This window comes from Girardinichthys multiradiatus, chromosome 3 (assembly GCF_021462225.1).
Source record: "Girardinichthys multiradiatus isolate DD_20200921_A chromosome 3, DD_fGirMul_XY1, whole genome shotgun sequence".
NCBI classification, from domain to species: Eukaryota; Metazoa; Chordata; class Actinopteri; order Cyprinodontiformes; family Goodeidae; genus Girardinichthys; species Girardinichthys multiradiatus.
In genome coordinates, this window is record NC_061796.1 from 25,688,106 (window position 1) to 25,710,506 (window position 22,401).

Genomic DNA, 22,401 nt, shown 5'->3' on the forward strand with positions numbered 1-22,401 from the left:
TTTCACAGTTTCTCACATTACAGCTACAAACTTCAATGTATATTATTTGGATTTTTTGTGACAGAGCAACATAACGTAGCACCTAAATGTGAAGAGGAATAAAATCATACATGTTTTTTTAGAATTCTTTACAAATATAATCTTAATAGTGTGCTGTATATTTGTATTCAGCCCCCTGATTTAACACCTATAGAACCACCTTTTGCAGCAGGTACAGCTGCAAGGCATTGGGGGTAAATCTCTACCAGTTTTGCACATCTGCACTTATGTTTTTTGCTCATTTTTATTTGCAAAATTACTAATGCTGAGTCAATTTGCATGGAGTGTGAACATCAGCTTTCAAGTCCCGCCAAACATAATTTGGATCACAGTCTGGACTTTGACTATGCCATTTTAACACATGAATATGCTTTGATCTGAACTATTCCATTGTAGCTTTGGCTGCATGTTTAGGGTCATTGTTCTGCTGGAAGGTGAACCTTCACCCCAGTCTCAGGTCCTTTGCAGCTTCTAACAGGCGTTCTTCCAGGATTGACTCATTTAGCTTCATCCATTTTTCTATCTCTTCTGACCAGCCTCTCTGTCACTGCTAAAGAGATGCAGCTCAACAGCATGATGCTGCCACCACCATGTTTCATTGCGGGGAGGGTGTGTTCGTAGTGGTGTGCAGTGTTAGTTTTCCACCACACATAGCACATTGCATGTAGTCCAAAAACTTTAACTTTTGTCTCATCTGACCAGGGCACCCACTTCCACAAGTTTGCCCCTCCTGGACGTAGGACTTCTTTTGTTTTTGTTTTTTGTTTTCCATTTTATGAATGGTTTTCTATTTGCAACTCTTCCATAAAGCCTGGATTTGTGGAGTGCATAGATTATAGCTGTCCCTCTCCCACCTCAGGTGTTATAATATGTGCAGCTGCTCCAGAGTTATCAAGGGCCTCTTGGCTGCTCCGTTGATTAATTCAGTTTAGGAGGATGGTCTTGTCTTGGTAGGGCTGCAGTTGTTCTATCCTCTTTCCATATTCAGATGATGGATAGCACAGAGCTCTGTGTGATGCTTAAACGTTAGAATATTGTTTAATAACATAATAATTACTTAATAACTTCTACACATCCTTATTCCCGATCTGTCTGCTCTGTTCTTTACTCAGTAAAGTTCTAATAAACCACATTTGTTTTCTTCTTAATGTATAATTCATATAGCATCTAAAGTTCAGCTGTTTAGTTCAGTTAGTTTTTTTTTTACTTTTCAACATGTTGAAAACAACTTCGTGTTAAGGATGCAGACTAAAGTGTGTTCATCTTTAATAAGGAGATGATACAAATGCCTATACAGAAAACCCATCTTACCCAAACAAACGTTCTGTGCTCCTTCGTACACTGTATTAGCCACTAACTCATACTGTTGTGTTAATGCCAACCCACATCAGGTTTTCATTTCTTTGTTTGGCACTTTGCTCTGTGTTGCTAACACTGGGTTTCTGCTCATGTTTAGCTAACCGGACTGCTGCAAGAGCTGAAGGAAGCCAAAGAAGCTCAGAGTTCTGAGGTGAAACTTCTGTGCAGTCTGGAGAGGAAGATCGTTAACATGGAGCTCAGACACGAGCACAGAGAGAAGGAGCTGCAGCAGGTACCCTGGACAGTTTTATTTCATGCTAATGGAAAACTAAAGGTTCACTTCAAACTTTGCTGCTGACTGCTTGGAGTGTTTGCAGAAAATATTGGCAAGATGCCTCGTTGAAATACCTTTCTCTTTTGTCCCAGAATCTCTTTTCTCCATTGTAATTTACAGCCTCAGATATAAAGTACAGTGTTGTGAGCCTCTTAGCCTGAACAAAGTTAAACAATCTTTGTGCTATGTTCTAATATGTTATACATTTAAAAATGTAGAGACAAGACAAGACAGACAGTGTTTGTCTACCTTTCTTTTAACCAGTTCGGTGAATTGTTTCTCTGTTGGGGCTCTAAGCTGTTATGATATGCAACAGACCTGAAAGACAATGTTATATGTTATAAGGCACCCAGACAGTACTGCTCCTTTGTTTTTGTCATTTCTAATGCAAAAAGCAGAAGAATAACAGCACCACAGTTATCATGATGATTATAGACATTCAACTGGATACAGATACCCAGATAAGGAAATGTTTAGATATGATAATTGTTCTTTTTCCTGTGACTGTATGATATCTGTGTAGCGCTGAGATAATCGGCTTCTCTGTCTCTGAAGGTTGTTGCTGAGACGTTTCAGATGTCAGCAGCTGATCTGCATCCAGAAGTTGAGAAATGGCGACGGCTGGCTCTGGACAAGAGCAGAGAGCTGGATGCTTTCCGCTCAGAGCTGGACTCCATACTGGACATCCTGAGACATCTCCAAAAACAGGGAGTGGTCCTCCCTACCCCTGAACCTGTGATTACAGCCCACCTCCTCCAGAACAGTTAGTTCTAACTTACCTCATTGTGCAGATGTGCCTGGCTGATTGCCTCTGCAGTCATCCTGAGACCACTGTACCACTCTATGTGCTATTAGATAGCATATAGAAAGGACACTGTGACTTGTTCTCAAATCAGTGGATTGACTAAGTGCCCATAACAGACAAACATTTCAGCTGTTCTGTCCATAGGTTTTTGTACCTAAATTATTATTTATTTAAGAAATAATAAACATCTAATTTATAAATGGTATTTAAGTACACTGTGGAGTGTTTAATACAGAATGTTTAAACTTGGGTTGGTGGGCTACACTCTAGAAACTGCTTGGTTAAAAAAACAAAACAAATCTGGCTATTTTGCCAACCCAGTTTCAGGTCAAATATGGACTGATGGCCTAGGTTAATTTATGGGTTATGGTTAAGGTTATGTTTATGGTTATGGGTTTGACTCAGCAAACTGGGTTTGGTGTTTAACCTCAAAACAAGAGTTCAAGTGACTAATGTGAAGGCTACCAAAGACTGCTTTGAAAACAATATTCACAGCCTGCTTTAATCAACAAATTTTTGGCCTAACATTTATTTTTGTTTTTGCTTTTTGTTAATTTCAGTGATGAAATATTACCAGATTAAAATGATACAAGAACTTTAGAAGAATTATTTTGACAAACATTTAAATTTTGATAACCAAATTCCTACTTGGTATATAACACTGTTTGAACTCATCCGATGTTTGTTCTGATCATTTCTGCTCTGCTCTTTGGGTAAATCTCCTAAATTAAATGAAATTAAATTCAAGCATTACATTTTTACAGCTAAAAATAGAAATGTTGAATCAGAACTGCAAGAAAATTAAAAAGATAAAATATTGATATTAATAAAGCTTCTTGGCCTGTCTACATTTATTTTTTTAGCAGTAGTATATGCTAACTACTTAACAGATAAAAGACTGATGGAGGGCTGCACGGTGGCACTGTTGGTAGCACTGTTGCCTTGCAGCAAGAAGGTCCTGGGTTCAACTCCCCTCTTTCTGGAGTTTGCATGTTCTCCCTGTGCAAGCGTGGGTTCTCTCCGGGTACTCCGGCTTCCTCCCACAGTCCAAAAACATGACCTAGGTTATTTGGTCCCCCTCAATTGCCCTTAGGTAGAAATGGGTGTGAGCGTGGTTCTTTATCCTGTGTGTCTGTGTTGCCCTGCGATGGATTGACGACCTGTCCAGAGTGTACACCGCCTCCCGCCCGCAGACTGGACATAAGAATCAGGTAAAGTAAATGGGTGTTAATGTTATGTGTAATGTTATCTTAACTGAACAAACATTTTCTCTTGTCTGAATTAACACAACTCACTGACATTAAAGATTATTACTAGAAGATACGTAGTTATTGTGGTCAGTCAGGAATGGTTGAGCATGTCTAATAGTGTAAAAAGTACACAGCAGAGCAGTTCAAAGTAGAGAGAAAAAAGCCTTTAGTCAATCTGTTAGGAGATATATCTAAAAATACCAGAAATCAAGAAAGTACACAACAAAATGTATTTAAGGGCTAAAGTTTTTTTTGCATATGTTCCCTTTAAAAAGGTTAGTAAAGCAGCAGTAAAGTACGGTAGTAAACTTCCCGCAACATAAGCAACATATAATATACTAGCACATAAGCTATTGGAATCTGTTTAAATATTAGCTTCACGAATGATCCACTTCCCAGGTGTGCAGTTCAGAACCATGCACGGCTCCGTTCTACTGCAGTACAAATAGTGTATATATATACCAGGAGTAGTGGTGACGTACTTCTGTTTAAATTGAACACACGTCAATCACTTCCAGTTGCCCTCCGCTCCCTATTATTTTGGCTGGTAGCTGCTAGAGCTACACCATGAAAAGACAAAAGTTAAAACACCTGCGAGCTACTGGTACAACAACTGAGTTCTGTTGTGCGCCATTGAGCCCGGTAGCTAGTAGGTACAATAGAGTACTTAATTTTTCCATTTTCCTGATGATAAGGAGTTAAGGCAACAGTGAGTCGTCACTATCCACAGGGAAAACTTGACCATAAAAGCTCACACCTTCGTGTGTACCCTGCATTTGAAAACCAAAGACATTCAAGGGGAAGACGGCTGTTAAAGAGCTGTACTGGCATTGTTTGAGTGGAACAATTACTCCTTTCCACTTCCCAAGACCGAGGGATTGGGAAAGAAGGCAACGCCACCAGATGAAAGCTCCCCCAAAACAAATATTAGTTTAATTGCTAATCTATGGTGAGATATAAGTGCGGAAAAAATAGAACCTGAGAAAAAACAAAGAAAAAACCATAAATTTGAAATGCACATATGTAGAACAAATGTGTAAAAATTGCTAATTTCGAATATTTGCCTGGACTTTTATGAACTAATACCTCTCTAAAGCTTTCATGCATTTCTTTTGCATTAATGTTAGTACAGATAATGTACAGATCCTGTAATGTGGTTTGCTAGATGTTTTGGATTGCAACTACATACTTCAAAATAATACTCAGATTATAAAGCTTCTTTTAAGCGAAGGTGAATTTTTAAAAACTTTCTGCTGTGCTATATTAATTTACTCTCACTCAGTAACTTTATTATTGTTAGACCTCTGAAATATTCTCTAAGGCACTGTTACCTTTATTGTGATACCAAAACTATTTCCATAAACCTTTTAGTTCCTTAGATATATTCAGTTCATTTAGAGCATAACTCTCAAAAAGAGGCCTAAGGTTAATTGGTTTGTCTAAGAGATATTTTGCTATATGAATTCCTAAATATTTAACCCTTTGCTTGACTGGAATATTAAACATTTGGCGTTCATCAGTTTAATATAGGCATAAAATTTCGCTTTTGTCAACATTTAGTTCAAGACCTGAGGCTTCTGAAAATGTCTGAGTTGCTTCTAGCGCATCTAATATTTGTGGTTTGTCTCTTAAGAAACAAGACAGTGTCATCTGCCAGTTGAGAAATCTTAACTTCCTTATCAAAAATTGTTAAACCATGAATATAAAATTACAGTTCAGTAACGATCAAAAATAGAAAACAACAAATAAGGCAGCCCTGTCGTACACCTCTTAACATGGGAAACCTCCAATACATTCTAGCTTACAAAATAATCGAGCTGCTTATATCATTATAAAGCATTTTAATAATCTTCATAAGTGACTCTCCAATACCAAGAATTTGTAGTGTTTGTATAATAAACGAGTACTCAATTGAATCAAAAGCCTTGTAAAATCAAGAAAATCATCAATGCACTGGAATCTATAAAATTTGAGTAATTAATCACATCCAAAACCAATCTAACATTAGAGCTACTATGACGTTTGGGCATAAATCCACTTTGGTTTTTACTTATCATCTCTCCTAAATTCTTTTTCAGTCACTTTGCATAAACCTGTTCCAGAATTTTGAGACTAGCCTCCAATTTTCTATTTTTAAAGGGTCCTTGTCTGCTTTAGGTATTAAAGTAATTAGACCCTGCCTTATGGTCGTTGTCATTTCTTGCTTTTGTATACAATCCTTCAACATTTAACAGAGATGGTCCCCAATTAATTCCCAAAAACAAAGATAAAACTCAATAGAAAGTCCGTCACTTCCAGGTGACTTTCCTAGGTTCTTTGAACGCAAAGCTTCTGTGATTTCCAAACATAAACGTTCCGCCTCACAGGTGCCTTTAAAGGGTTCTGATATCAGAGGTGTGTGCTTTTTAATGTGATCCATAAATGACTCACACTCTGCTTGACTAAAGATTTAGGAATATAAATTGCTGTAAAACAAGGTAATAAAATCGGAGATAGTATTAGGATCTGAGCTTATTATACTATTTATGTTAAGAGCTGCAATATTATTCCTTTTTCTGTTCCTTGTTTCCAAAGCAAAAAAACTAGTTTTTCTCCCCCTTTTCTAGCCATTTAGCTTTAGATCTTATGAACGCTCCTTTAGCTAAATTCACATAAATTTTGTCAAGTTCTTTTAGATTGTTCAGAATTTTCTGTTCAATTTCAGATAAATTCTGCTTAGATATTAGGGGCTCCAAATTTAATTAGCATAATGTTCACTTTGTTAGAATCCTGTTTTTTTTTTATTTCTTTACGATTCATTGCCGTTTCCCTGAGTTTTGAATTAAAAAAAGATCCATCTCCTTTTCATTAAAAAACATTAACCAGTAAAGAGGCACTTTTCTTAAATTTCCAGTCTTCCATCAGATTATTAAGTTTTTAATAGCCTCTAATACTGGATTGCTCCTAAAGTCCTTTTAGTTTAAGACTTTATGATCCATTAATGGAGCATGAGAATGAGAAATCTCTGTGACGTATTGTATTCCCTGTGTTGACATAAACCAAAGATCTATTCGTGATTGGGAGCTCCTGCTAGAATTTGTCCATGTATATTGTAAAACATGAGGGTTCATATTTTGTACTCAAGAATACAGTAGGTTTGAAACATGATGTTGATGTAAATCTTGGAGGGTGTCGGTCCACAATATCATCTGAAACATCATTAAAATCCCCACCTATGATGATAATAGATTTACTATATTTCGCTTTCAAAACATTAAGTTTTAGAGAGAAATCGTAAAAAACATTTTTGCCTGAGTTGTATTATTTGGTCCGTAAACATTACCAATAAATAGTAAATTATCCAACTTCACAACTAGTATAATCCAATGCCCTTCATTTGACACTACAGACTCCAGAATATCTCCATCAAATCTATTTAGCAACATTGCAGTGCCAGCAGAATGATTTGATCCATGGGAAAAAATCTCCCCATTGTGACTTTCAAAACCTTTCATCATCTTTGGATGAATGAGTCTCTGCAGAAAAACAGTATCTGTATTACAACTCCTGCAAAATAAAAATGCTGCTTTTCTTTTCGTGTTGTCTCAAAGACCTCTTACATTAAAAGAACATAAATTTAGTTTCTTAAAACTAAAACTTACCATAATTAACAACTCTGCGGTTTAAAGACAGAATACTGATTGCACAAAACGACCAAAGGACTAATATTTGTCACGTGAAGATCTGGTGAAAATCATCAGCTGTGAAGAAATAAACAGGAGTATTTTTCTTACTGTAAATCATACTTTTATTGCAGTAACCTTCACAAAGTCCCATTCATTTAAGTGTGCTCCATCACTGACAGGTTCCCAGGTTCCCACTGCACCATAGCTGAATTATTGCCTTTAGAAGCTCTCACTGCCTGTGGTGGAGTGCTAGATGCAGTCAGCATCCTTATTTCCTTGGTGCATAGAAATATATGCTTTCTGTGAATTGTCTCACAAACATGACTTGTTAAATGAAAACAGTTGTTGTTCTTCCATCTCAGTCACACCTTCTCCTATGGGTGGTGGAGCTCGTCAGCCCTGGAAGGCGTGGCATTCCTCTTCACTGAAGCCAAGCTGCTTTAACAGTCTGATAAATGAACAAGAAGGTAGAACCACTCAGTGCAAATATAGTCCAGCTCAATGTTAATACATGTATTTAGCATATTATTTAGCACACCTGTATACTCATCCCTGGGGACGAATGTGACAAAAATTATTTGATAAAAGGGGTGAGCTGTTATCGCATTGTTTATCATTATTGTGAACATATTCTTATGATAAGAATTTTAATTATTGTAGTGATAAATTCTGATTAATAATGTTTGAAAACCCCTAAAACTGGCTGTATTGTAGGAACTTATTTTTACTTTTTCTCCACGGTTCCATGAGAGCATCAATTAAAATCACTAGATTTGAAGTTATGATAAATGCAGTTACTGTGATAAGAAACAGACACTTTATGTAACTGGTGTCCTGAAGAGGCCTATTTCATAATAGGAATGTTTTTAAGAGCGGTTTGTGTTGGTGGAGCTGTGACAGCAGTGACCTGCAAACACCTGAAAACATATGAACTGTTTTCACTTTGGTACCACAGGAACACAAGGAAAAAAGCCTAAGCTTTGACTGTGACTTTAATAATTATGCTCCTATTTGGATCACACTGAGCAACCCTAATAACAATAATAAAATGTTTTAAATTATTCCGTACCCCGTTGTTTGTTCAGTGAAGGCAGAAGGACCACACACACAAACGTAACATCTGGAACCATCTGGCCTGATGAGGAACTCTCTCAGCATGGTCTCATCCACCCGACCCTTCCTGCCAGTCCAGCTGCCAGGAGGCTCAGACAGGACGTACTCCACCTGAAACCTGACAGAGCACACTGTGACTGTACAAAGACCTGGAGCTGCTGATGAAAAACACGGGAAAATAGCTGCTTTCTAGCTCAGTTACAAGGAGAATCAAGTTTCAAATACTGTGTACTTAGTAGTCAGATTCTCCCTCCTCTCTCACACACACACACACACACACACACTTATGTGTAGGTGGAAAGCTAGTGCCAGTTACCAAATAGCAGAATAAGTCAACTGGGTGCATTTTTCACACTTTGAAGAGAAGTCTGTTAGACATTTGATTCCTGACATCAAAATGTATAATAAACTGCCAACATGGTGGGGCAGCTTTCAATCACTTTGTTTGGACACTACATTAACCTGATGTCAAAACCGAGTGTGTATTTTCGCATCCAGTGAAACCTTTACTTCTTCTCTCTTTTTAGAGAATTTCTTCCACTTTCCACAATCATAAGTACCCATCCAGGAGAACATTTTACAGCAACGCATCACTGCTTTACCGTTCGTCATTAGCTGCCAGATCATCCAGTCGGCAGTGCCACAGAATGTCCTCTTCCCGTTTGTTGAAAAAAAGCAACTTTGTTCTGCTGTGAACACATAGATTTAAGGGATCACTTATAAATTAAATACACAACAATAATTATTTCTGTAATAAAAGGTTAATAAATAAAAAGGTCTAATAATTAAAGTATAAGCAGGAAATTCTATTCTGAAGATGCAGCAAAGAAAATCAGTTTTGTTTGTAATATGCCGATTTTAAACTTGACCGGTTCTGATGGGTGACTGGCTGATCAGAAGCTCTAGAGTCTGATCTTTTTGTAAACCCACCATATCATAGAGCTGAAGGAACAAAGACTCAGTTAGCTTCTCTCAGCATCAATAAAGAGTTCAACATGAAGTCAGAGGAAGCAGAACAGCTTTTAGAAAGCAATCTATTTTCTACAGGGACATGGTGGCTGTTTGTCCAGGCTGCTAGTTTTAAACAGGGGGTTTGAATTAATGTGCTCCTGCTGAGAACAACTCCCTGCATCATCAGAAAATCATTTCTTTAGTTAAATACTAGACTGACTTTACCAAGGCTGGAAAACCCTGGATGTCGCTATGCTTTCGAGCAAAACCTCACGTCGGTCCATTTGCTGTTAGATAGCCCTTGCGTTTTCATGCATTAACACTATAGTTAATAAACAAACCTTGTACTTTGAACAAAAAAAGTTAACTGATAGTTCCCACCTGATGGTGTCAATTTCTCTTAGAGCCAGGCTGATGAGACGGGCCATTGGCGTGAATCCTGTCCCTGCTGCCAACAGGTAGAGGTGTGTGACATCACGAAGAGGGCGGAGACTGAAAGTACCATCTGGACCACTGATGGAAATATTTTCACCTTGAATATTAGAAATCACATTAAAAATACAACTCAAAGTCAAACTGTGACATGACAGAAAGAAGATATCAAACAGCATCAAAATATAAAATTTGACAATAACATTCTGTTCCAAGAACAGGAACGCTTCCCAATGATGGTCGCTTGTTGATGATAAAATGAGAAGAGTGAAAACATAGTTTGCAAATGTATTTAAAACAAAGTCTAAAACAGAACCTAAAGGACAAACAGATCCGTATCAGAGAATTAGGTAACAGTGAAAACATCCGATTTTTATTAGACTGAGCTAACGCTGAGTACTGAAGCAATCTGGGAACAGAACACAGTAGGTCTGCTTGTAAACAGAAACTGATTTACTTCAAGGTCAGAACAGTTCCTCAAACACATCGAGACCAGAGGTAGAGCTGCATGAGGAATGGCACATGAGACTGAACGCAAATGTACACACACTTTCAGCAGCATAAAAACATGCAGTGATGAATATAAGATGGCTTACAGACTTTCCTTGTCAAAGCATCCGTTTAATAACGTACGAAGATGTGATTTTCTAAATAAGTCTGTCTCTGAAGAGAAAGTGTTCAAAGTGTTGATTTAATGTTTGCTTTCAAGGCAGGCCTGAGATGTCCTCACATGTAAAAATACTTAACTAGAGGTCAGACACACACCAACACACATGGCCTTATTGCTGGATCTGGCTGGGACCTACCGATCTGCAAGCTGTTGAGATATGGGCTGAAAACTCCGTCAGGGTAGACTTTAATCATGAGGTGGAGGTCTGACTTGTGTGAAGACGATGGGGAAACTGCAACCAGATTCTGATCCACTGGAGTGTATGGCCTCACTATCTCAGTACCTGGATAGAAAAACATTTAACAAACTCACAAATATTTTAACTAAACCTGTACCTTATTTTTGTTATTTCATTAATTGTTTTTTCTATTGAAAATTAAAAATAATGAATTTCTGAGCTAGAAGAGAATTATCCAAATGTTTACTTGGCTAATTATAATTCAGACGTTGCTAAACGTTTCGATACAAATATTTTGTGTGGCTGAAGCCTTTTTAGATGTTCTGCACGAACAAAAACGAAAGTTGTCTGGAATGTAACTGGAATAAACTGAATGAATGGGGAGGAATTGGACCTCTTTGTCTCGTAAATTGCCTTGATGTTTGTTAACTGCTGTTACAGAAATAAAACAGAATTGAACTGAATTTTAAAAAATCTGAAATTTTTGCTACCAATGTTGAACAAGCACTGTGCTCAGTAGAGAACATCTGAATAGGACAGTGTCTTAAATGTATCCTCATTTATAGGATGATTCTCAGCTTGTCTCAGCGAAGCAGAAGATGTGCAGAGTAAGAAACAGTCTCACATCATTCCTGCTACAGTTAGCTGACTCAAACCAAAAAGCTTGGTGGAATATTCCACATTCTGAGGTTTAAACATGGACAACACTCAGATTGTGTTGTGAGTTACCTTCAATGAGGGCTTTGAGGTAGACGTGTTTTCCAACAGGCACATGCATGACAGTCCCTCGTGGAAACTGCAGTCTAAAAACATGGGTGTTATGATTCACCTCCGTTTTAGACACCAGTGTACAATCACGATAGAAGAGCCCTAACAGAAAGAGTGAGAACACAAATGTGATCTTCAGGTCCTCAGCTGACTAATTTTGGATTAGAAATGTGTCTAATGCAAGGCAAAGATTATTAGGATCCCTGCTGGGTTCACTGTTCATCCTGGCATTAAAGTAACATAAAACAGAGGATATCAGGGTTCAAAGCTCCGTCCTGTGGTAATCCTAAAGCTCACCTCTGTCTTTTTTGCATAGAAATGTGTTATGAAATTCCAGCGGCTGACCAAGACTTGTCCATTTTCCTTTAGTTTGTTTGTGTATGGTGAGCTGGATCTTCCCCACGGAGGAAGCAGTGTGAACTGTTGGTGATAAGCAGTTTAAGATTAGGAACAAGCCATTCAGTCACATTTAGGCAACATATATATTTTAAACACCATCTGGTACGCCGCTGCTACAGCCAAGGATAAGGGCAGGCTGCAGCGTGTCATTCGGTCTGCTGAGAAGGTGATTGGCTGCAGTCTACTGTCGCTCCAGGAACTGTACACCTCCAGGACCCTGAAGCGGGCAGGGAAGATTCTGGCTGATCCCTCCCACCCCGGTCACAGACTCTTTGAGACTCTCCCCTCTGGCAGGAGGCTGCAGTCCATCCGGACCAAAACCTCACGCCACAAGAACAGTTTTTTCCCATCTGCCACCAGCCTTGTTAACAAAGCCCGGAAACCACCCTGACACTCTCCCTCCCCCCGCCCTTTTTTTTGCTGACAGGACACCTGTAACCTGTAACTCTATGCGTTACATTAACGCTCAGCTTGGACTCCTGCTTTACTTGCACTGCCATACTTGCACAATGATCACCTGCACTGTTGTACCGCTCTTGCATCCTATACTGCTCTATATTTACTCTCACTCACTTAAAACTGTGCACATATATTTATATGATATTGTAGATATGTTTATACTGTTTAATCTGTATTGTATTGCACCGACTACGCCAAAACAAATTCCTTGTATATCCAAAAACGTACTTGGCAATAAAGCTTTTCTGATTCTGATTCTGAAACAAACTAGGAAAACACCCAAAATCTTCTGCATGGTTCAGTCAAAAGGAACTGGTCATTTACGTTCTGTTGTATGTAGAGTGTGTGAAAGGCCTCACACAGAGCTGACTTAACTACACAAACCTGGATGAATAATCTGAGGTAACCTAGCTAAGACAGTTAGTTATTCAGCCTTGGAATCATAAAAAAATATATATTTAAATATTTGATTTTCTCCTCAACCAAAAGCTCTGAAAAAGATAACCAAACTGATGAGCAGAATCAAGACCATCAGGTGTTAAAACACTTTCTTACCAGAAACGTTTTCCTCAACTTCATCCGCAAGACCTGAAAGTGCATAAACTCATTTAACAAATTAAACTCTTTACTAATAGTACACAATGAACATTTTTCATTCAAATAAAAATATTAGCAGAAAACTTGGTTCCACTGACTCAGTTAAAGCCTTTAATATTTTCTATATGGATTATCGCTGCCAACTGAATATATATAATGACACATGTAACAATAAATATGAAGCAAAAAATATATCCCCCTGACTCTACCTGTTTTCCTACGTGTGATGAATAGTTTTATTATTGTTCATCTTGCTCAACTCATTAAAGCCAATATCAGTTTAAACACCTGACTAGAGTCCAGACTTGACCCATAAAAGCCTGATTCAGCCTCCTGTTGTAAATAAACCAGACTGAGTATGCAGATGTAGGCTCTGCTGTTAATGGTTGGTGTTCTCTCTGAATATTAACAAACCTAACAATGATAAAACACACACACACACAAAATGGGAGAACTAATATTTACAGGGGAAAAATGGGGGAAGAGTTGTTAGTCATTCTTGTTCAGTATGCTACAAAAACAAGTCACAAAAACCTAAAAATATTGAAGATGCAAACAATACTGAAACCACAACATTTGTGTCACTGTTAATCATTTGGCCATGAATGTCCATCATACAGGGGTTGGACAATGAAACTGAAACACCTGTCATTTTAGTGTGGGAGGTTTCATGGCTAAATTGGACCAGCCTGGTAGCCAGTCTTCATTGATTGCACATTGTACCAGTAAGAGCAGAGTGTGAAGGTTCAATTAGCAGGGTAAGAGCACAGTTTTGCTCAAAATATTGAAATGCACACAACATTATGGGTGACATTCCAGAGTTCAAAAGAGGACAAATTGTTGGTGCACGTCTTGCTGGCGCATCTGTGACCAAGACAGCAAGTCTATGTGATGTATCAAGAGCCACGGTATCCAGGGTAATGTCAGCATACCACCAAGAAGGACGAACCACATCCAACAGGATTAACTGTGGACGCAAGAGGAAGCTGTCTGAAAGGGATGTTCGGGTGCTAACCCGGATGGTATCCAAAAAACATAAAACCACGGCTGCCCAAATCACGGCAGAATTAAATGTTCACCTCAACTCTCCTGTTTCCACCAGAACTGTTTGTCAGGAGCTCCACAGGGTGAATATACACGGCCAGGCTGCTATAGTCAAACCTTTGGTCACTCATGCCAATGCCAAACGTCGGTTTCAATGGTGCAAGGAGCGCAAATCTTGGGCTGTGGACAATGTGAAACATGTATTGTTCTCTGATGAGTCCACCTTTACTGTTTTCCCCACATCCGGGAGAATTACGGTGTGGAGAAGCCCCAAAGAAGCGTACCACCCAGACTGTTGCATGCCCAGAGTGAAGCATGGGGATGGAGCGAGTCAGGAAACGTTTTCCTCCACCAGTATCACGTAGTGACCTGGCCACTATCCTGCAAGAAGAATGGCTTAAAATCCCTCTGACCACTGTGCAGGACTTGTATATGTCATTCCCAAGATGAATTGATGCTGTATTGGCTGCAAAAGGAGGCCTTACACCATACTAATAAATTATTGTGGTTTAAAACCAAGTGTTTCAGTTTCATTGTCCAACCCCTGTATGTGGAAAAGTACTGATAGTTAATTGAAATCACTGTGAGGCAGATCAGACAGGAAACACTTTTTAAATCCTTTTAGGCTAAAGATAGTCACCACCCAGAGCAGGTAAAAACAATGAATGAATGAATGAATGAATGAATGCATGAATGGATGGATGGATGGATGGATGGATGGATGGATGGATGGATGGATGGATGGATGGATGGATGGATGGATGGATGGATGGATGGATGGATGGATGGAATGCACAAAAGTTTCCATTCATTCAATCTGCAACAAGTCATCTCTAAGACCAATGTTTTATATTGGAGTACTTTTTTCTTTTGCAAGTTTGCCTTTTACTAACTGAACCTTCTAAATAAAAAGTGGAAATTACCAAAGAACAAAAACTAATATGATATATTAGTTTAATCAATCAGCTTGTGGTTTCAGTTTATATATATACCAGACTTTAAACTTCACTAACAAGCTCTTAAACTATATTCAAGAATACATTCAATTATTTTAATGTAATTAGAAGACAAGACAGGAGAGCGTGATAAATGGGTTTTAATCCTGTAGCTGCAAAAGCAAAAATAAGAAGTAGCAGTAAATCTTCTCACATAAGTGCATCATGTAGGATAGTTTCCCAAGCAGAACTTCCATCCGAAGAATTCCCGCTTTGAGGTCCACAGTCACACATCCTGAGCTGGGGATCTGAGAGAAAGAACATGGCATTCACGGGCATGATTAATCAGCTATTGATATTAGCTAATAATATTAGCTGTGCAGCTGGCTTCTAATGCCCAGCTTACACCAATACTATAAGTACTCAGTCAATATTTGGAGTTCCTCTGCATCTACATGTGATGGTGTGAGGAAAAGATTCATTACCTTTCTTTTGGCATAAACAACCAGATGAACAGTCGCATCAGTTTGAAACCAGTCATACCTAAAACAACAGCAGACGGTCACGACTCTTTAACTGCATGACTTTACACATATACTGTTTTTTATACCGAGGCCGAGAGTCCTTGTTTGGTGGAGGAGGCCCTGCAGCGGGTGGAGCGAGGCCTGTTAGTGATGGAGGTGGGATGATGGCTGAGAAGAAGAAACAGAAATAACATATGAATCAGATGAACGACAGGATTTAAGGTTTATTAAATCTTTTTAAATGTAAGTTGTTGTTGTAGGGTTGTATGGGGCTCTTTATCCGATTGAGTGGAACGAGCTTTTATTGGAATTTGTTCCAAGCATTAGATTCAAAATGAGTGAAAAAACAAAGTTTATCTGTGTGGAAATTAAATATCTGGTCTTTGTATTCAATTGGATGTAGATTGAACAGGATTTACAAATCCTTGCATTCTGTTTTTATTTACGTTTACATAACGTCCCAACGTGGAACTAGAACTGAGGTTGTATAGGGACACAGCTCTTGCTTTGGTTGTACTAAAATAATCCTCTTGCTGCAGCCAGGTTTCTGTGAGACAGACATAAATCATCTGATTATCTCAAGTCAAGTCATTAACTAAGTCTTTGAAGAAAGAGATCTTATGTTTAATTATTTTATTTTTCTGTTCAGTCAGAGTCGTATTTATTTTTAAGGGCTTTAAATGATTTGTTGTTAGTTGTTAATCTATTTGATTTTGGTTGTGGACAGGAGACTATCTGGATGAATAAAAGGTTGTATCTCTAACTCATCTAAAGTCACATTTACATTAAAGGCTTATTCGTTGTAACAGGTCTAACTTTTCTCCCAGGCCTAGGGTTAGGGATAAGTACAGTTACTAAAAAAATGGAAGTCAATATAAAGTCCTAATATGAGTAGAAATACAAACTTGTGTTTTTTACCTTTACCAGGTGTGGCAGCTTTAGTAGCCATTCGTCCAACGAGGCACTCTTTTAACATGGACTCATAGTTTACCCAGCGATGGACCTGCAAGATACACCGCCACACCAAGCTGAGAAAATGCTTAAAGCATAACATCAGACGAAAAACGTGTCCATAAGCACAATGCTAAAGTTTGGACTTTGTGTAGATTTGATGATGTGTATCTGAAACAATCTAGACAGACATGATTTGGAAATCCCACGTTATTCAGGTTTTCTTTGATGCTTACAGTTCGGGGAACAGCAATGAATAAGCTGTACTGTAGCATGACGTCAATAAACAAGGACTCCATATGCTATGTTAGGGACCAGGGTCAGAAGTCTTTACATCATCCAGAAACTAGTTCTGGTATTTCTATTATTTGAACGGTTTGAATACAAAGTCTGTGGGTTAAAAGATTGATTTAGCTGCATTTTATGTAATGCATTACAAAATACATGCCTGTCACCAGACAGGGTAAAGAATGACTCGTATACAAGTCCTTCTCAAAATATTAGCATATTGTGATAAAGTTAATTATTTTCCATAATGTAATGATGAAAATTTAACATTCATATATTTTAGATTCATTGCACACTAACTGAAATATTTCAGGTCTTTTATTGTCTTAATACGGATGATTTTGGCATACAACTCATGAAAACCCAAAATTCATATCTCACAAAATTAGCATATAATTAAAAGGGTCTCTAAACGAGCTATGAACCTAATCATCTGAATCAACGAGTTAACTCTAAACACCTGTAAAAGATTCCTGAGGCCTTTAAAACTCCCAGCCTGGTTCATCACTCAAAAGCCCAATCATGGGTAAGACTGCCGACCTGACTGCTGTCCAGAAGGCCACTATTGACACCCTCAAGCAAGAGGGTAAGACACAGAAAGACATTTCTGAACGAATAGGCTGTTCCCAGAGTGCTGTATCAAGGCACCTCAGTGGGAAGTCTGTGGGAAGGAAAAAGTGTGGCAGAAAACGCTGCACAACGAGAAGAGGTGACCGGACCCTGAGGAAGATTGTGGAGAAGGGCCGATTCCAGACCTTGGGGGACCTGCGGAAGCAGTGGACTGAGTCTGGAGTAGAAACATCCAGAGCCACCGTGCACAGGCGTGTGCAGGAAATGGGCTACAGGTGCCGCATTCCCCAGGTCAAGCCACTTTTGAACCAGAAACAGCGGCAGAAGCGCCTGACCAAAATGCCAGAAGTCCAGTGTCAAGTACCCACAGTCAGTGATGGTCTGGGGTGCTGTGTCAGCTGCTGGTGTTGGTCCACTGTGTTTTATCAAGGGCAGGGTCAATGCAGCTAGCTATCAGGAGATTTTGGAGCACTTCATGCTTCCATCTGCTGAAAAGCTTTATGGAGATGAAGATTTCATTTTTCAGCACGACCTGGCACCTGCTCACAGTGCCAAAACCACTGGTAAATGGTTTACTGACCATGGTATCACTGTGCTCAATTGGCCTGCCAACTCTCCTGACCTGAACCCCATAGAGAATCTGTGGGATATTGTGAAGAGAACGTTGAGAGACTCAAGACCCAACACTCTGGATGAGCTAAAGGCCGCTATCGAAGCATCCTGGGCCTCCATAAGACCTCAGCAGTGCCACAGGCTGATTGCCTCCATGCCACGCCGCATTGAAGCAGTCATTTCTGCCAAAGGATTCCCGACCAAGTATTGAGTGCATAACTGTACATGATTATTTGAAGGTTGACGTTTTTTGTATTAAAAACACTTTTCTTTTATTGGTCGGATGAAATATGCTAATTTTGTGAGATAGGAATTTTGGGTTTTCATGAGCTGTATGCCAAAATCATCCGTATTAAGACAATAAAAGACCTGAAATATTTCAGTTAATGTGCAATGAATCTAAAATATATGAATGTTAAATTTTCATCATGACATTATGGAAAATAATGAACTTTATCACAATATGCTAATATTTTGAGAAGGACCTGTATATATATCCAAAGATACCTGGCCCAACTTCACCTACTTCCAAGGTGCATGGAGAGGGACAATGACCTGTTGAGGTAAAATCTCCAACAGCAGAGGAAGTACTGAAAAACTAACTTAACCAACAGACCAACATGCTTCATATGGTGGCCTTCATCAGGGTAATCTCTGACATAGATCTAAAATATGTATCTTGACATAGAAATAGAATAATAAACTGCTTGAACAATTGTGGATGTCAGGGACCACGCAGCAAATATGAAATAAATATATATTAGCTTTTTAATTCTTCCCAAAAAATAATTAACAACTGTTCACAGAAAATGAAATAGCTCAAGAATCTAGAAAAAGAGCCCAAAATGAAATGTCAACTAAGACAAACGTAATTAAAGGCAACAAACAGAAAAACTCTCCTAACAATGAACACACAAAGGTTAGTCTAGAAGAAACAAGAAGGGGGGAGGGGACACTAAAACAAACAATAAATACATCCAGGGAACTAATTCAAGCCAATACATTATAACTACAACACAACTGTTAAAACTCCAAAAAAAGAACAAAGCTAAATGTTTTCAATCATTTAGAATTGAGAGATAATAGAGAGTTAATGATCTAAACATACATAACATATTTACCAAATGTGTGCACCCATATTAGAAACAAACAGTTTTAAAGTAATGTTAAAATGAAAGTAAAATCATAATCAAATGTGCTGATGTGAAAGAAGATAGAGATAAATGAATACTAACACTGAAAACTAACTGAATGAACCTCCACAGTGGAAAACAGAAAATGACTGAGCTTTACTTTCATTATGACCACGGATACCTGGTCAAAGAAGTCAGTGCCATCTATTCCGGCTGCCTTCATCAGCTCCTCTTCTCCACCTGGGTGGTAGTCCATGTAGGGGGTCACATTGTAAACCATGCCTGAAAATACATGCAGAGAAACGTTTTCATCTACGTTATGCTGCAACGCCCTCTGCAGGTATTGGGCAACAAAGAGCATTTTCTTTTACAACAGTTCATAGGTAAGAATAGCATCATGCTGTCTGGGTACTACCAGGGTAGGATATTTAAATATGGAGTACTTTGTTTGTTGACGTACAGATAAAACAGTCCACCGGCCTGTTCAGGAAGTTATCCTTTTAAACAAGTTACTTTTGTAGATGAATCAGTCAAAGCTACAGCGAAAAATCCTCCTCAAAGTGATGGGACCAAATGTGAAGAAATGAAACACATTTTGTGAAACAACAAGTCACATAAATTAAGTACATGTATAATTTATGATGCGTTCCATATTGCGTGTGCGTTGGGATGAAGGGTGTAACACTCACAGTGTACAAATATACACAAATAATTCCTGGCAAAGCTTAGGCATGCATGTCCTGTTACTGGATGCAATTTTACATTTTCATTAAGTAAAAAGGTCTTCTTGTCAACCACTGCTGAGCTGGAGGTAAGGCCCTGATGTTGCGCACAAAACAGACCAAATTATAGAGCAGCAGGAATATCACCAAGTTAATGATTTCTCAGGAAAACAATCCGTATCTTTTTTCAGTTCAGTACTGAATAGAACAGTGGTTCTTGTCAGGGCCAAGACAAGACATCTAAAAGCCATTGAATAGGGTTGGTGGAGCAGCAGTAATCAACCTGTTTTTCTCCAGCTTTAGAAACTGCAGAAACAAAGTCCAGAATCCGTCAGGCAGCTCTTTTGGAACAGAAACTATTTTGAATACTTTTTTTGAGTAGTGCAGTTTTTGAGCAAAAAGAGTTTTTTAGTTTGTATCAGGTCAAATTTTATTTAAGTCAAGTGCAATATTAATTATGCACGACTCTGAACTGGTGTTGCTTCCTGCTTCTCTCTGGCAACTACAAAAAGTACATCTGATCCTCTGAATTTGTTATGCAGGAAGGTTTTAGCTGTGTTATGGAAACATAATGGTAAGAGACATTTCAAACATGGGAGGCACAACCAGGACAGGAGTCAGCACTGTGCCTCTGAATCCCACTGTGTTCAACCAGTGTCTGACAGAGCTTTTTTATTCCAGAGTTAGCTGCAAACAGCTCCTTAGAACTCACCTCGTATGCAGGTCCAACAGTCATCCCTTTTGTTATGCTTCTGCAACTCATCTTGGGTCACTTCAATAAGCCGCCCTCTGAGCCCTGTCAGGTCTTTTCCACTTTTGGCAAACCGGACCCAGTCCATCAGACTATGGCCGGGCTTCAGGGCCACCTGTCACACAGAGGGATGTAAACAGGGGGGCTGCTTCCAAAGAAATGAGGCGGAATACTTTAACGATTTAAGGCAAAATATCACTAGCTCTAAATGTATACATTTGCTGGTTGTTGGTGTTACAAAAAATTAAAACAATACATTGTTTTTTTTTGTTTTTTTTCTAGGTTCTGCACCCACAGTGACATTGATGCTGGTTACATAGCAGTCTCGGATCTGTTGGTTGTATAACGGCTGGGTTCCTTGTGGTTCCAGTGTTACCTTGTTCCTCCCGGACTGTCCTGACGGGGAGACCCTCTGCTGGGAGCTGGGTGCTGGGAACGACTGGCTCGGGATGTTCAACATGTTGTGAACCCTTCGGATGCAGCTCCAGTTTCGTAGAAAACCTGTTCAGCCAGCAGCAGTTTAGCACAGACACACAGGAGTGTGGGTCCTGCGGTCACACAGGCAGCGTTCTGTAACTGCTCCAAACAGCTTCCTTGTTGTAAAACATCCCTTTAACACTGATGCTTCAAGGCTAAGCTAGGCTAGGCTAAAATGACGTTCAGACGGCCTCATTCACGAGAACCAAAGAGAAACGGTCACATTAAGCAACATCGGGATACATTTCTACTCGAACGAAGTACTAATTAGCTCACAAATTCAGTTGTTACTCGATAGGCGAGGTTTAATTACGGTTTAATATCTTCTGTTTTATAGCTTCCGTTCCAATTTAAAAGACTACAAGTAGCGCCTACTCTGACGTCACCTCCTTGTCAACAACTTCCGACAGTTCTTGCTCAAATGCAATATATTACACAATATTCATCATTCAATATTAAAACTATATATATGTGTGTGTGATAAATGTGTGTGTGTCCTACAGGTGGAGGATCTGTTGTAATAAACAGAAGGAGTTATTGTACTAGCACTTTCTTCATTTATTTCACTGTTTGTCCATGCTACGTAACAACACTAGATGGCATAAAAACCTGCCACGAACTCACCTGAAAGTAAACTGCTTAAATAAGAGGGTGCAGTCTCGTTGTAATCTTCCTCATCCTCCTCGGAATCTCTTTGGTTTGCCTTTGCCATTGTGGAATCATAGTATCTGCTGTGCTGATTCACGCTGAAATTTAAAAACCTCTGACTTACATGGCACTCGCAGACTTTACTTTAGAAAGGTTAAGCTGCTAAGAGGATTCCTGGACAGATGTCCTCTTCAAAATAAAGGTCAGAACTTGTACTGTGTGTAACTGAATAAGTTTTGCCATTTAAAATTAGCTAGCTTTACTGGATATATATTACCATATTTTTTCAAATTTTCTTTTCCCAGAGATGCGAGTTTTCACTTGGGGAAAAAGATTATCCATCCATACACTTTCTAAACTTACTTTATCTGTACAGTATTGTGAGAGCAGGTGCTTATTTCCGGCAATCAATAGGCAGGGGGTGGAATACAGCCTGGACAGATCACCTGTCTATTACAAGGTAACACTCTGGATTCTTATGCTTATTATTAGAATCCATAAGTGCAATCCAGATGAAAGAAATACTCACAGGTCTGAGTATTTCTGCATACTCAGACCTGTGGAGAATTTAAAGTGACCAGTTAACCTAACATTTATGTCTATGGACTGTGGTAGGAAATCAGGTACCCAGAGAGGACCCAGGAATCCACAGGGAGAACATGCAAACTCCCTGCTGAAAGACCCCTACACAAGATTTAAACCCAGGACCTTCTTGCTGCAAGGCAACGGTCATAACAAAAGCAACAATATGCAGCCCGAAATTAGATTATATTTATCAAAAGAAAAG

The 22,401-nt window shown here is 38.9% G+C and overlaps 2 protein-coding genes across 7 annotated transcripts in view; one reads left to right on the forward strand and one right to left on the reverse strand.

The window, feature by feature from the left end:
* The window catches only part of cep162 (centrosomal protein 162), a 35,040-nt gene extending 32,358 nt beyond the window's left edge, over positions 1-2,682 (forward strand). The window contains exons 29-30 of the mRNA XM_047361340.1: positions 1,496-1,630; positions 2,228-2,682. Of these exons, the coding sequence (XP_047217296.1) occupies positions 1,496-1,630; positions 2,228-2,440 (348 nt within the window). The 3' untranslated portion in view covers positions 2,441-2,682. The remainder of the gene's footprint in view (positions 1-1,495; positions 1,631-2,227) is intronic.
* A 4,806-nt stretch (positions 2,683-7,488) lies between these two features.
* LOC124866303 (cytochrome b5 reductase 4) lies at positions 7,489-21,744 on the reverse strand. Of its 6 annotated transcripts, XM_047362023.1 has the most exons (17): positions 21,591-21,743; positions 20,785-20,990; positions 20,451-20,604; positions 19,198-19,298; positions 16,381-16,465; positions 15,549-15,630; positions 15,424-15,481; positions 15,153-15,246; positions 12,918-12,950; positions 11,802-11,924; positions 11,466-11,606; positions 10,695-10,841; positions 9,838-9,988; positions 9,108-9,194; positions 8,462-8,623; positions 7,761-7,840; positions 7,489-7,667 (listed from the first exon to the last, which is right to left on the reverse strand). In XM_047362023.1, the coding sequence occupies exons 1-16, from the start codon at positions 21,676-21,678 to the stop codon at positions 7,786-7,788; spliced, it is 1,767 nt and encodes a 588-aa protein (XP_047217979.1). In that variant the 5' UTR covers positions 21,679-21,743; the 3' UTR covers positions 7,489-7,667; positions 7,761-7,785. The 6 variants fall into 6 exon arrangements, with proteins under 6 accessions (XP_047217979.1, XP_047217981.1, XP_047217980.1 ...); XM_047362025.1 differs by having other exon boundaries at positions 7,489-7,840; positions 15,424-15,427; positions 21,591-21,744; XM_047362024.1 differs by having other exon boundaries at positions 7,489-7,840; positions 9,108-9,191.
* Between the last annotated feature and the right edge of the window lie 657 nt (positions 21,745-22,401).